The sequence below is a fragment of the Oncorhynchus masou genome, chromosome 15 (assembly GCF_036934945.1).
Source record: "Oncorhynchus masou masou isolate Uvic2021 chromosome 15, UVic_Omas_1.1, whole genome shotgun sequence".
NCBI lineage: Eukaryota > Metazoa > Chordata > Actinopteri > Salmoniformes > Salmonidae > Oncorhynchus > Oncorhynchus masou.
In genome coordinates, this window is record NC_088226.1 from 9603417 (window position 1) to 9619276 (window position 15860).

The following is a 15860-nucleotide window of genomic DNA, read 5'->3' on the forward strand; positions in this document are numbered from 1 at the left end:
AACCGGCATACTCAGCCCAAGACTGTTTTCCTTGGGATAGAGTGGAGTGGGAAATTGTGAGGGAGAAAAAATAAGGAAAAGAGGGAGGGAGGGAGCTGACTGAGAGAGGGTTGTATGAGTAAGGGAAATCAAGGTTCCAAATTATGCCTCATCGTTCTGGTCTCAGAGTGTCTTCGGCGGTGTCTGACATCCTTACACCCCCTCTTCTTTCTGCCTTCTAACTTCAGCCCAGTGGTATGTGGTTTTGTGGGGACAGACATGAAATGTAGCACATTGACTCCCAGACACTCCAGAGCTGCCTGCCTTCCTGCTGATCGTCTGATGTTTTGAGAAACAGCCAACAGCCCAGGTCACCAGGGCTCAAGGAGTTTTACAAGATTAGCCCAATCACTAACCACTTTGGAATTTGGAAAATATTTGTTGGCACATCAAGGCTTTGTCGATTCTTGGGCATTCCTGACGAGGCTGTATCCTTTTGGAGTGGCCAGCAGTGCAACCCCCGCTCACCCCCCTAACCCCCTCCATCTAATTCCCTGTTCCAAGCTCTTGCTGGCTGGGATGGATGGCAATGCTTTGTAGACATCAAGACCTACAATCTAGGGAAAAAAGGGTTCCAAAATGGTTCTTTGGGTGTCCTCATAGGAGAACCCTTTTTGGTTCCAGGAAGAGCCCTTAATGATTCCATATAGAACCCTTTTGGATTCCATGTAGATACCTCCATGGAAGAGTTCTACATGGAATCCAAAAGTGTTCTACCTGGAACCGAAAAAAGGTTCTTCAAAGGTTTCTCTTATGGGGAGAGTCAAATAACCATTTTAGGTTTTAGATAGCACCTTTTTCAATAGTGTACAAATAATTAGTGGCACGTTTTTGTATTGGACTAAAAAACATCCTTCAGGAACTAAAATAAAGAGAACGTATCAATTGAATTTAAAAGCCGGAGTTGATTTTAACCACATTGTATTTGTTAATGAGAAAAGAAAACACAATTAATTTATGCATCATAAAGGCGCTTGCTGCTGCAACAGTACAGCGATTACTGTGCATAAATGTCACAAGACTTCCAAGTCCCCTCCCAATTTATTTTTTTACGGTGAACGTTTGTTGAAGGCGTCATTCAAATCCTGATTTTACAACTTTTTTTCGCTCACGTTCCTGCGCTGCAAACATGTATCTCCTTCGCATCTTCCAGCGAAACTATTTCTAAGCAGCCTCGCAACACCTCTGCACAGCACATTATGGACTTTACTGGAAACCTTTCAATACATCGAAGCATATCAAAGAAGACAAGGGTGGCACACATTGAAAATACTGTTTTCTATATACCTTTTCCCTTTATAGTTTATGGAGCGATAGCGAACTTTCAGAGGATTTTATGGTAAGATTACATCGGAATAAATTATTACGCTGTCTGTACTTCGTATGGAAATGACTTTATTTACATATATTTATCCTAACTGCTGATACATTATTATAGGCTAATGCAGAAATATACTGGAAAGTAAAGACAAATTGAAACAATGGTGGGGGTAATGTACTGGTATAAATCACGTTGATCAGTCCCTTAAATGTTGTATAAAATCTGTAATGTATAGTAATTTTCTACATCGAGACAAGGTAGACTGCCGGATATTCTAGACGGGAGTTGGGATCCGTTGTGTGCCTGGACCGCATAATTGTGTGTAGAGAAAGAGAGAGAGCTGACAGTGGCGCATAGCTGGGGACAGAGGGACCAGTACACAAGGTGACAGCAACCGCCACTTAGTGAATGTTCTCAGTCCAGTTACCAAAATATCATTAGAAATTCACAGTGTTATTGTGTTTCAGTGATTATAATTGTGTTATAAAGGCTACAGGAAGGTAGGCTAATTATTCTGGAGTCTGGGACCATCATCTCTTATGCATTAATGTTTTATTGTGAGTGTCTGTGTGCGCGTGTGTGTCACCAACAAGGGAAGCTCTGGAAATTTGAAATCCAATCTCTGTGGGAGATAAAGTTGTGTTTGTGTTTTGATATTTTCCTTCTCTAATCCAATTTCTGTCCCATTACATACTTACATTCTCAACATCCCCAGGTGCATACTGTAGAATGAACCTAAAACCAGACCACTCATCTTGACTGCATGTACATGTTTAAGAAACTGTAAATCAGGGTTAACTTACAAAATGAGGTCCAAGTTGATTAACATTGATTGATTTCCTCTGAATGTGTGCACCCCTACATCAGGAAATGACTACCAACTGCCAGTATTCAGCATGATGTGTAAATACAACAAGAGTGACCAAAAGCCTAATTCATTGTCCTGTAACACTTTGAATATGTAATTCTAACTCAATGCTCTCTCATAGAAATTATATAGGGGTTAATTATTTCACAAACAGGTGTCTTAAAATCTCTGTGGCTTTCAATTGGACCCCAAGAAACCCAATACTTCGAAACAGTGAAATCAATTGGCTACTGCTGGTGTTTCATGGCACAACTGTACTGAGATCCTGCCAGCATCACAGGCCAGTGAATAGTGAGGCTTACCTCACACAATCACTCTGCTAATAACTGATCTGAGAGCAGTAAGAAGGGAGCAACATTTCTGATGGTATTTCTGGCCTCTACTGATGTTTGCTATGTGGAAGTTTAGAGAGCAAACACTCTCTGGTCTGGTGGTCTAACATGCTATTGAAATGGAATAGGGATGTATTTACACTCCACTGTTGTTCTGACTTATTGTCCCTCTGTTGTGTTAACATACAGTAAGTATGGTCAAGAAGACACTGGTTTATGACGAGAGAAAGTGTTGGCAAATGAACATCTTTGGAGATGAGCATTAGGCAATGCAGTGTTGAAATGTTGCAATCTACTGCATCAAGGGAATTATGGGGAGGGAGGACTATGCACACACACACACACACACACACACACACACACACACACACACACACACACACACACACACACACACACACACACACACACACACACACACACACACACACACACACACACACACACACACACACACACACACACACACACACACACACACACACACTACACCACTAGGGGACCTGGCAGACCTTCTATAGCCACGTCGCAAAAGTAGATCCTTGTAAACTAAGTGACAGTATTTGGAGTCATGCGTCTTAACCCACAGCCTGGTGGTGCAATGCTCTACAACAGGGATAATCAACTAGATTCTGCTGTGGGACGGATTTTTCTTGAGCAGATGTATATTTTTAGAATAAAACAAAATAATTTCAAACGTTGCTTACATTTTGTATATGGTCACATGTCTCTCTATAATGTGTGGGAATACCTGCAAACAGATTTCCTCCTTTTTTATGTCCATCAATTATTAATTTTTCTTTATAAATCTGGGGGGGGAGGACCCGCGGGTGCGTTTGAAAGGCACCAGGACTATCCAGTGGAAGCAGCCTCAGAGCTGACCCACTGTGGCAGGACCGTCCCAGTGCAGAGCTCAGTTCTGCAATTTGCGGGCTTTGTGGTACCAGCTGTTCCTCTGAAAACTAAACCCATTTACTGGGCAAGCAGGAGGACACCGAGAGGGAAAAGAAAGAAAGAAAGAGAGAAAGAGAGAAAGGAAGAAAGAAAGAAAGAAAGAAAGAAAGAGAGAGAAAGAAAGAGAGAAAGAAAGAAAGAGAGAGAGAAAGAAAGAGAGGGAGAAAGAAAGAAAGAAAGAAAGAAAGAGAGAAAGAAAGAAAGAAAGAAAGAAAGAAAGAAAGAAAGAAAGAAAGAAAGAAAGAAAGAAAGAAAGAAAGAAAGAAAGAAAGAAAGAAAGAAAGAAAGAAAGAAAGAAAGAAAGAAAGAGAGAGAGGCAAGGAAAGAGTGACGAGAGAGAAAAAAAGTAAAGGGAGACAGAGAATGAAAACATTTACAAGAAAGGGAGATTAAAAGTGTTTCCATTCAGAGCTTTAGGTCCTTTATTTGACGGCCATAATGAAGCTTGCCCGGCTGTCTTCCCCTCACACACTGCTCCCATTACAGTTTCAGATCGCCATGTCTCCCATAGTTTAGATACAATCAGACAGGCTGCCCTCGCCAGCCTTGCGGCATAACTCATCTTGTTTACGGATGTGTGCCGATACAATTAAATAATAAATCTAATGTTTAGCAGAGCCATGCATCTCCCTGTGCGTCTCTAACCAGTCCATGTACTGTATAAAGAGCCTGCAGTGGATTCCTGATCTGCAGGGTTTATGAGCACAGAGGCATCTAAAAGCTCACAGAAAGTTGTGGATGTACTGATAAAGAGAGGGAGAGATGGGACCGTGTAAAATGTCAGGGTAGGAGAAGGAGGGAGCCATTTAGTGTGAGATTAGAAGAGCTTGCAGAGGTGCTATAAGAGACAGAGACACCCACTGTGAACGATAGGAGTGGCAACTAGCCAAGGACAGGCATCCCTTACAACAGATTGGTTTTGACGCACCAGGCAACCAGCCAGCATCGACCGCCCCTCCTCCCTGTCACTCGCACACTACCGTCGCAGACGACTAATCAGCCTCTTAACTGAATTGCAGCTAAATCGTTAATGAGAAGACGAAACAGTACAGGCGCCAACGACAAACATCCTCAGTCCTCCTTCCCCCTTTCCTTCCCTCACTATCCTAAGCCCGAGTAGCAGCAGCCACAGGTGCCTCTACTCTAACCCCTGTACTCCAAATGAGACACCACGTCACACTGACAGGCCGTGACACTAATCCTCAGAGACGCTGTGGAGCAGTCAGCCAAAGCCACACGGGGTTAAGTTAGGTGTTCACTTCCTCAGCATGCAGGAAGAACATCGCAGACTATAGAGTAGACCTACATAAACATGGCTACCTTGTACCGACACAGTCCTGAAGTGCCTTAAATACAGTTAGTGGTGTAAAATTAGAAGTATATTGTAACTCTAGAATACAGAATTATGTCATTCCGCATTCTTCCTAGGGTGTGAATTTAGTTAAGAGGGTTTGAGACAAACCTGACAATTAAACACTTCAGATTCTTTAAAGCAGGGATCACCAACTAGATTCAGCCACGGACTGATGTCTTTTCTCGAGCGGATGGTCAGGGTCCCGGAACCTAATTACCAATCATTTGTAGACTGCAAATTGACCGCAAGAAGCCTGAAACACTATCATGTTTGACCAAAACATAATCACATTACATTTGAATTACATCACACATCTCTCTATTGTACTTGGGAATAGTTTGGAACAGATTTCCAAAATCACTTAGAGCTGATTTTCTGGTGTTTTTACAGTCTTTCATGCTTTCTTTTGCTCAGAAAACGGGAGGACGAATCAAATCACCTGACCTGCGGACCGCAAGTTGAACCCTGCTGTAAAAACCTCTGTGTGAAGTGGATATATTGCATTTGGAGACTGGCAATGACATGCAAGGCTCTCTAAAATATGTTGTGGTGCTCTCTTATTTTGGAAAACAACTCACATACCAAAAAACAAACATTTTATGACCTGTTGGCCGTAAGAAGTGACTCATGAGCCAAAACTGGGGGAAAAGAAGCATTCCCAAAATAAGTCAATCTAGATGTTCAGCAACCGGACACATTTATGTGACCCCATTTATGTGAGTCCTATTAATGGTTGCCTTTTCTCTAACTCTGTAACTCTCTGTGAAGTCTTCTCCAGGCAGCCCTGACGTGGTCTGAATGAAGAAAGAGAGAGGAGCCACTTACCTGTATCTCAAAACGCTATCTGGATTGGGAGAGGCAGAGAACGAGAGAGGAGAGGGAGGAATGGAGAGAGGGATTAGAAGCTAATCCAGGACACAGCCAATCCCAGAGGAGCTCCTTTTCTTCCAAGACACAGACAAAACAGTCGCACGGATTACTGCACTTTAGTGTATTGCCTTTTTTTTAAACAATATCCCTTTTTGTATGGTGTTTCATTGTCCCTAAATGCCTGGTGTCCCGGGCCTGTGGTAAATGTGCTGAACTGTACAACAAAGGATAAAAGAGGACAATAGTCCCGGTGAGAGGGGAGCGAAGTGACAGGATGTCCCATGGACTGTGTGGTGCCACACGCAGATAAAGCGCTTTAGTGGAGACGACATGTGTGAACGGACCCCCTGCTCTTTCTGCTGGGTCTCAGAGGGACTGAAAGCGGACACCCCTGTGGACGGTACATTCAAGATTAAACTTCTATGAGGGAAAACTAAAACGACTGAGCGGCTAGTGAGTGACAGGTTGGAAATATTTTAGTTGTTGATTACAGGGGAGTATAGGGTGAGGTTGCTTTCAAAGCAGGATTACAAATTCGTTTTTGGAAACACTTACTGTATCTGAAGGGAAGAAGGACTTGATTGAGGGGACCTGTGGCAGCCTAGAAACCTCCATCACTAACGGGCAGGACCTGAGTTGTCAGTTAAGTGACTAAGTATCAAGTGTGTGTTTTGGTATTTGAGTGCAGTGTGTTCATGTGTGTAGGTGCATTAGAGAAGATTATTAGCTGACAATCAAAGGTGTCAGCCTATTGAGTCCCTCCTCAATAAGCCACATCTAAAGTGACCTGGTTGGTGAGAGTTGTTGTCTTGGTGTTGAAACCTCTATTGGTAAGAAGAGAAAGCACTGGGTGATTGTTAAGTGGTAATAGAGGTTGTTTTAAAGCTGACACAATCCCATTACAGTTCCTTAACAAGTTATTTATAATCTCCAACAACTTTATTGGACAGAGCACACAGGGCCAAGCAGCTTCAACATAACCACTTTCAGATGTATAACACAGCCTGACTCCTATCTACTGTACTGTGCCAAGTCGAGAAGGAATTTTAACTAGGTTTACAGAAAACATAAATATTTCTTCTCATTTTACGAGGATCTCGTAAACCTCTGGCAAGGTGATTAGTGTCTAGACGGGTGGGATGTTCGTTAACTGTTTGTAAACAGGACCTTGGATGGTTTTCACAGAAAGGGGTCTCTAGGTAACACTGCTGGCTGTCCAGCCTTGACAGAAGACATTGGTGTTCATTTTAAAGGAGGTAGGTATAGACTTCAGTTTGGACTGATCCTAAAAAGAGAAGAACAAGATTTATTTTTTTGTAAAGCCTCATTGCTTAACTTTGAGAGGGAAGTTTAAGGACCTGTATATTTTTGTTGCTGAAGGGAAAGGTACATTTAAGTGACCTAATTATAGAAATTGTTGTGCACGTCTAATATTGATTTAGCTCTTGAAACGTTCACAGGTCTGAGCTTGCCAACAGTGAGAGCATCATAGTTATACTGTTAGTGTTCACAAGCAGAAACACAAGTTCAAAATAGTGACATGTATTTTGTCTGATGGACAGAATATGAGCATCTCTTGGTATTCTCTCACTCTTTCACTGCACAAATACTGGATGAGTTATGTTTCACTGTCAGTATATATTTGATAGACGCAACTAGATATATTTTCGGAACTGATATTCAAAAACCCACCATCTGGAAAAAGCCTAGTGGATCACAAGCTCTCAGACCACATAGGCTGTGGTTATTCCAGAATCCCTGGGATGTGTCATTCCTCCTCTTTTTATTCCTCATGACTGAAAGCTGCTGGGAAGGAGGACAGGCCTTTTTGAGGCTGGAGTCATTCTAAAGCACAGAATTGGCCCTGAGAGAGAAAGCTTTGAATGTTGACTGACTCCAATAGATAACCATCATTCAGCTGAAAACTTCAGTGGGACTCTTCCTAAAGCCAAACTGCAGGCTTACGCTCGATGAATAGCTGGCACTTACTGCCGTGTGGAGAATGTATTCTACACACATTCTCAGCACACAATTTGTGTTTTTATTTTTTTTAAGGATCCAGAAAGTTGTTTAAGTGTCTTTTAACACTCCTTTTACATTGGAAAAGTTGACTGATTTCTTACTGGATTTATTATCCCCGTGATTAATTATATTTAAAGGGTATTCATCTCTGCTACCATGAGTCTGGGAAAACTGCCAGGAATTAAAGGCCTAGTGTCGGGCTCTCAGGGGAAGAGGCGCTTTAAGAGCGAACTCTCCGTGGACATGATCAGCCCACCGCTCCCAGACTTTCGCCACACCATGCATGTGGGCCGCGGTGGCGATGTGTTCGGAGACACCTCCTTCCTTAGCAACCATGGGGGCAAAGGGGAATCAGTGAGCCCCGATTCACCCACCAGCAGCACAAAGACCACCAGCTTCTTCTCCCGCACCTTGAGGCATGTACGCCGGTCCCCTGTGCCCCGTGCCAGGATCGGTTCCCGTGATATTTCACCCCCACCGCCTCCTGTCTCACCCATCATCAAGAACGCCATCTCACTGCCCCAGCTGAACATTGACATGCCCAACGGCTACCAGAGGGTGCTGTTCCCCAGCTCAGAGAGCTCCCCAGATACCTCCCTCTACAGCTACGGTAAGAACATCTGTAAAGGGAAAAAGCACATATTGCACACACGCACACACACACACACACACACACACACACACACACACACACACACACACACACACACACACACACACACACACACACACACACACACACACACAGGTTGCCATTTCCTCTTCTCAAATCACCAAACAGTCAACAAACAGATAATTTTTTTCTGAGTCAACTGCAATTACCTTGGTTACACCTGTGCACAATTACACCTATAAACACAAACAAACACAGCTGGGGAGAGAAAGATACCGAGAGGGCATTTCCTGTCATCTTTAGTGTTTGTGTGCTGCTTGACTGCTCCGCATAAACACAACACTCATTTCCCTTTTAAATCACTGCTGGTACAGCAAAACTGTGTGTGTGTATTCAGGGGTAGGGTTTTTAGAATAGTATGTGGGATGTCTGGAATTCACCCCAGCCACTGGAATAGTTACCCAACTCAGATGGAATGTACCCAAATAAAGAGCACCAACAGAGGGCACAGAGAGCTTGATGATCTGGGGGATCTGTGATGTACATGTTCATTTGTATATTCTGGTAATTTCTTTAGCTCTGCTTTCTTTCCTCTCCTGTCCTATTTTCCTCTCATTCTTTTTCTAGTCCTTCTCTTTCCCTCTCTGGTATCCTCTTTATATATCTTTCTGGGTCCTCCCCTCACTTCTCTTTCAGTAGCGGCTGAGAACTGTCCACTATGCATAAAACCAAGCCCCCCCCCCCCAGGGAGCATTCAGAACCAGGAACCAGTGAAGTCATGGCACTGTGGAATGTGTGTGGGTTGGGCTGGTGCTCTGAAAACACTAAACACCTTGTTTTATACTGTCACCCTCTGGTGATTGTGGCAAACTGCAAGGCTCCCTGACATGATTTTCAATGCACTTATTTGATAGTTGGTTTCTCTGTGAAAGTAATTGGATATTATACTGTAGATGCATTAATAGAATAGACAGTGGACTTTTTCAAGGCATGAACTGTTCTAAAAATGTTTTACATTTGAATATGTATGTCTCCTTGCTGTCTGAAGGTCTGCAGTCTGGTTTCGTCACACTACCCCGCCACTCCCGCCTTGATAAACAGCTGCAGGACGGCACCGGACTGTTCGCTCAGAACTTTAGCTGTGGCTCGCTCCCAGAAAACAACAGCTTCGAGCTAACACGCTCCGACTCCTTCACTTCATTCACAGTGGACCTTGGTCCCTCCCTCATGAGTGAGGTTCTGGGTATGATTGACAGCCCCGGTTGCCTCACTATGCCCAATCACAACTGGGAGTTGGGGGAAGAGGAGGAAGAGGAGGAGCAGAGCTCTGTGTTTGAGCTGGCTGTGCAGAGCCCCATGCTAAGCTCATCAAACCCTTCCATGTCAAGCACTCCGCTCAAAGTGAATGTGAACAACAGTGGGCGCTCTTGCAGCTCAGAGTGGGCAGAGGGAGAGGAGGAGGATGAGAGGGCTCTTAAGACGCCAGATGCATCTATGGGGTCTCCTACACAGGTAGAACCAGTTATGGAAGCTGAGAGGTTCCAGAGAGCAGCTGACATGCTGGCACGTCACTACGGGGGAGGCTCCTTCTCCAGGAGTCATCGCAGCGATTCTGCCTCCTCCTCCTCCTCACCCCTCAGCCAGCCTAAAGCCCCTTACGCCTTCCCTGAGGAAGAGGAGATCAAAGTCTGAAACATTTACCAAATGTCTACCATTGTGAGGAGAATAACTCATTTGATCATGAGACTACTTACTAGGTGACCTTGGTTCTGAATCCTTGCACTCAAGACCTTCAGAGGGATCCATGTTTTTCTATAAACCTTTTACATGAATGATTTGAATTGGAAAGCTCCTCCTCATAATGATAGGAGCTCTCTTGTCTACCATCTAACAACTGGATCAATACTGTCTCTTGTTCAGTTCTAGAGAAGCTCGTGTAGATTTTCTCAGACATGGTCTGACAGCAACATTGGACAGGTTTCATTATATCTTCATAAGAAATATACCTTATACTAAGCAGATTCCATTAAACTGTCATTCAATTCTGGGATGGAACAATCTCTTGATATTGCACAACTCTGTGCTATAGCAGCTGCAGTACAATAGTCACACAAGATCCTGTACAACAACCCGAAGGAAGGGCACAGGGATCATGAACCAAGGCTGTGTCTGTCAAAAGCGCTCATAGTGGTCATTCACAGAAGTAAGGAACATAATACGTTTTATTTTTAGGAGACAAAGGTAGGATTTCCAGCCTAATGACACACTCCTTCTGTGAAAAGGATTGAAAGGGGAAATGAAACATGACTATCTGCAAAACTATTTGTCACAGTATGTGGATACTAAAGGGACAATACATTTTGTTTTGTTTGATTGTGTTTCTATCCACCTGACCTAAATTGACATATCTTCAGTGAGTTCAGTGGTCACAGTTTTTACTTTCATTTAGACCTAACACAAAGCCAGTTTCATCATTTATCATTTCCTGAGAAAAGTTTGAAATTAATAAAGCTTTTCTCACTAATATCTGGAATAATATCTGAGATTGTACTGCATGCTAAGGTGGAAATGAAGGGTGTGCCCTGTAAAATGTATCAAACTAATTTGGGTTACACAGCCCTATAATCGTTTAAACCTATAGCTGTCTTACAGTGATAGTTATTGTCAAGTACTTTTTCCAAGTATGTTTGTTCTCAGTGTTATGTTCATACATGTGAGTATACATTTGTTTTAATAACAAGGAAACAAATGCATTGTCATACATGAAGGTAATCAAATTAAGTTGAATATTAGCTATGTTCATAAGACTACAGGCACTCTACTTAAAATGACCAGTACAGACTTGTATGTGATGTCACATATGAATACAGTATGTATACGGAATAAACATATGACTGTATAATTTGATCCATTTACCAGTAGCTGTCATAGCAGTCATATTCTTAATAAATACCGTTTTTGAATAAGTATTGGTTCTGTCCTTTTTGACACATTGAGTGGATAAAGAAAATATACAGAATCAAGCAGTGATTTTCAACCAGGAATGGATATTCACTATAGACCAGAGGTAACTTGATTCAGTCGTGGGACGATTCATTTCTGAGTGAATAGGGGGCCGGAACATAATGATAATCATTTGTACACTGCAAATTGACCACAAGTAAGACCAGATAGATATTGTATTTGGAAATAACATTATAATTTCATACCATACATTTAGACACTATCACATGTATCTCTACTTATTCAAGAGAATACCTGGGAACAGATTTACTAGATTAACATCATAATTTGTACTAAAAACTACATTAGACATACAAAGAAGGCAATACTATATTGTCCCTTCATTCAGATGTAGAAGCTAAACACTCAAATTCCACTTTCTGAGATCCCAATGACTAAGAATGAGGACTCCATGGCACCTGTTGTATAGGACTGGGCAGAGCTGATTTTAGTTCAGAGCAGAGGCACTGCATCTCTTCCTCTCTCTCTGTCAACTACTTCCTGCACACACACACTTGAAGTTATCTTGGTGCAAGTAAGATGACATTTCACAAAAGCATTCACAGACAAGCACATGTATGAACACAAATGCACTTTTACATCTACCCACCACAGCCACACACACAATGCTATGCAATTTCTCGGAGCAAACGAAACTCATTATCCTTGTAAACCTGCTTTATAAAGGTGAGTCATTCAGAACAAACTCTGTCTTCATCATGTGACAGGGTGGGGGTATGCATTCTCAAAGGTCTACAGTTGAAGTCGGAGGTTTACATACACCCTAACCAAATACATTTAAACGCCGTTTTTCACAATTCCTGACATTTAATCCTAGTAAAAAAATTCCCTGTCTTAGGTCAGTTAGGATCACCCCTATATTTTGGGGCGCAGGGTAGCCTAGTGGTTAGAACGTTGGACTAGTAACCGAAAAGTTGCAAGTTCAAATCCCTGAGCTGACAAGATACAAATCTGTCGTTCTGCCCCTGAACAGGCAGTTAACCCACTGTTCCTAGGCCGTCATTGAAAATAAGAATTTGTTCTTAACTGACTTGCCCAGTAAAAATTTTAAGAATGTGAAATGTCAGAATAATAGTAGAGAGAATTATTTATTTCAGCTTTTATTTCTTTCATCACATTCCCAGTGGGTCAGAAGTTTACATACACTCAATTAGTATTTGGTAGCATTGCCTTTGAAATTGTTTAACTTAGGTCAAACATTTCAGGTAGCCTTCCACATGCTTCCTACAATAAGTTTGGTGAATTTTGGCCCACTCCTTCTGACAGTGCTGGTGTAACTGAGTCAGGTTTGTAGGCCTCCTAGCTCATACACGCTTTTTCAGTTCTGCCTACAAATGTTCTATAGGATTGAGGACAGGGCTTTGTGATGGCCAATCCAATAGCTTGACTTTGTTGTCCATAAGCCATTTTGCCACAACTTTGGAAGTATGCTTTGTCAATTTCAATTTTGGGGTGGTAAATCAGAGTTTAACAATTGTGCTCTGAGATTTCTGTCCCGTGAGAATATGTCAGAAAACACATTACCGATTTCAGAATGTGCCAATATTTGCAAACGATGTCCCTTAATTTGTTCAGAGCTCTTGATTTTAACCTTCATTTACTGTTTTTCATCACCCCTCCATAGAACAAAAATATCAATGAACCGTTTCCTTATAATAATGGAGCCAATGGATGATCCCATATCAGTACTCTTGGTCTGAATGAAGAAATAATTTATAAACATTGAATAGTTTATAAACATGTGTGAGTACTATTTCAGTAAATGTTATAATGCATGCACTGGAAAGTAGTTCGTTAGGGTAAGGTTGGAGAAGAATATGTTACATGGTTTCAACACCGCCCTCGTGTGGAATATTTGTGTATAACGATTCAACATCAAAAGTAACTAAGTATTCACAGGGAGAGAATCAAGAGATTCAATAGTGGAGATCATACTGCTGGTGTCCTAAGGAGGGGAGCTGTTCTGCGAGTGGTCTAATAAAAAAAAGTCAACAAAAGTTGATAAAGGGGCAGTGACTGCGTCAATGCCCGCTACAATAGCATGCTCTGGAGGTTTTGTAACATTCTTGTGTAATTTCGACAAAGTATAGAAAGTGGCAATTTTAGGGTGATGAATAGCCCAAAAGTCGTGTTATTTTTTTGGGGTGAAACCTTGGGTTTGAAGTAAATGTAATCTGATCACTACCTTTTAATTTACACAGTAACTATAACAAAATACTTGTAGAAATGTTTGTACTCAAATGATGTAATCCAAATATGTATTTTGATACTCCCATGATAATGATTCATCCACTACAACTATTTCTATAGTTGGAACCTGAGGGCCTTGACATCACAGACAAAGATGAAGAAAAGACAGACATCACAACAATTTCTTCTAATTTCCCACAAAGCAGTAAGATAGGTGGGAGCGTTGTAGTCAACCATCATTTAATACTCACAGTATATCTTTGATTTAGAGATACTTCTCTAAATTGCTCTTATTATTATGCACTATATTTTTGTGACACACCTGATAATTGCATTGATTGGTGACATTGATTCTGTTGGCTCTATTCTCAGCTGGTGCCAAGGCGGTTATTGTCAAACAGTTAGTTAGTTAGTTAGTTAGTTAGTTAGTAATTTTGGCTTGTAAAAACTGGCGCTCTGGCATTTTCCACCTTTTGCACCAGGGTTGGCAATTTACCTGTCTAACATCAGCTCGTTTGCGCAGGGGTGGGAGGGGTGGCAGGTGGGGACATTTGAGAACCACTCAAATCACCTCTTTTCCCAAACGCGGATGATTACAGCATAGATTTTGTCAGCGGTGGCCATGGTGCAATGCCCATGTAAATATATATATATTTTGTACATCTTAATCACCAAATATTTATCAAAACCATGTTTGTGAGCAGCAAAACAGTGAGCGGACATTCCCTTTTTATCTATGTACTGGACATTATTTTATCCAGTTCCCTGTTATTATTTTGGATGTGCGTAAAACCCCCTCCATGGACATGTGTCCATATGCCCACCATGGATCGAGAGATGCGATGATGCCGGTGACCCTAGTATTTAGAAACGTTTAAGTTATTTTCCTGTACAATTTCTTGTTTTACGTTTCATTTCATTCAAAATCAGGCCATCAATGGGCTATCCTACTACAACAAAGACTGGTTCATCTGCGTCTGTGCATATTTTAATGGCCATGCATTAGTCAAGCAACCTATCAATAAAAGGTTTTAAAATTAGTTTTAAAATTGTCTACTCATCAGAGTGCCAGAGGTTTTTGCCCGCATGCATTTGTATAATTCACACACTGTACCTGCGCCGTTACACTCAAAAGCCACTGAATTGGTGGAACTTTTGATTTCACCTAATTTTAACATTGTCATAAGAAGCACAAGTTCAATGGAATGCTAGCTTAATATATATATATTTTTTTAGTTAACAGTTCTAACCTGTCTATCAATGGGTAAAGGGTTGACGTGTTATGCTCGACCTGCTCAGTTTGACCACAAAACACCATAAAATTACTAAAAAGAGTAGAACCAGTTCAACTGCTTTTACACTATGATTTTCAATGTCTCTTTTGAAATAAATTATATTGAAAAGGGAATAATTTCATCATTTTAATATGAGAGTTCAGTTCCTGTAACAGGGACGTAAATGAATCACTAATCACATGAAATAAATAATTATATTCCCGAAATGACTTTGTCAAAGCTGCAAAATAACTAGGGCTTTACAATGATGGTGAACACTTTGAGACATGTTGGGGTTAAGTGGATTCAAATCTTCCTAGAAGTCACAGAGCGTGCATGGAGGGACATGTCAAAATGCAGAATTTTGGCACTTTAGCAAATCTTTATTAATATTCCAAAAAATCTGATTTATTGCATTCTCCATGTGGTCTATATGAAAGGGCACTTAAATTTAATATAAACGGCTTATAAAATGCAATATTAGTGTACAATTTCTACCTAAAATATCAAAGGGTTATGGCACTTTTTGTAGAATGGCCCACCTGCATACTTAATTTCGCGTGTTCAAATATCCATCCCCATTTTCAAAGAACGCGTCTGGTCCGATTACCAACGCCACGCTCCTTCAAATGTATTTAAATGTTTCAGTCCTATAACGCCATATCAACGGCAAAATGATCTTGACTATTGAGAACGTGCCTCGCACATGAAATCTTTCTGGAGAAGTGCGACTGTGATGTGTAAAGACATGTATACTTACATGTTGAAGCCAACTAGAACAATGTGGATTGCAAATAACATTTTTAGCTAAACTGGATGCATTTTATTGTTGCTATTATTCGTTACTGTATGCTATTTAATAATTGTATCAATCCAGAATATTGCGTGCATTCCAGACGAATAGGAGTTGATTATAATGCAAAGACGGTTAATAATCTACACAATTTGAGACAACGCATGCAGTATAAAGCCATGAAGAACGTTGATTGGCCTGTGAGT

The 15860-nt window shown here is 41.3% G+C and overlaps 1 protein-coding gene across 1 annotated transcript; it reads left to right on the plus strand.

The window, feature by feature from the left end:
* The first annotated feature begins 793 nt into the window (after window positions 1-793).
* LOC135555551 (cdc42 effector protein 1-like) lies at window positions 794-11339 on the plus strand. Its single transcript, XM_064988076.1, has 3 exons — window positions 794-1378; window positions 5637-8370; window positions 9422-11339. The coding sequence occupies exons 2-3, from the start codon at window positions 7917-7919 to the stop codon at window positions 10063-10065; spliced, it is 1098 nt and encodes a 365-aa protein (XP_064844148.1). The 5' UTR covers window positions 794-1378; window positions 5637-7916; the 3' UTR covers window positions 10066-11339.
* Window positions 11340-15860: the final 4521 nt, after the last annotated feature.

Excerpts from the sequence above, each read along its gene's own strand:
- LOC135555551 (XM_064988076.1), top strand. The coding sequence starts at position 7,917 with ATGAGTCTGGGAAAACTGCCAGGAATTAAAGGCCTAGTGTCGGGCTCT. Across the intron at positions 8,371-9,421 it reads TACCTCCCTCTACAGCTACG|GTCTGCAGTCTGGTTTCGTC; the intron begins GTAAGAACATCT and ends TGCTGTCTGAAG.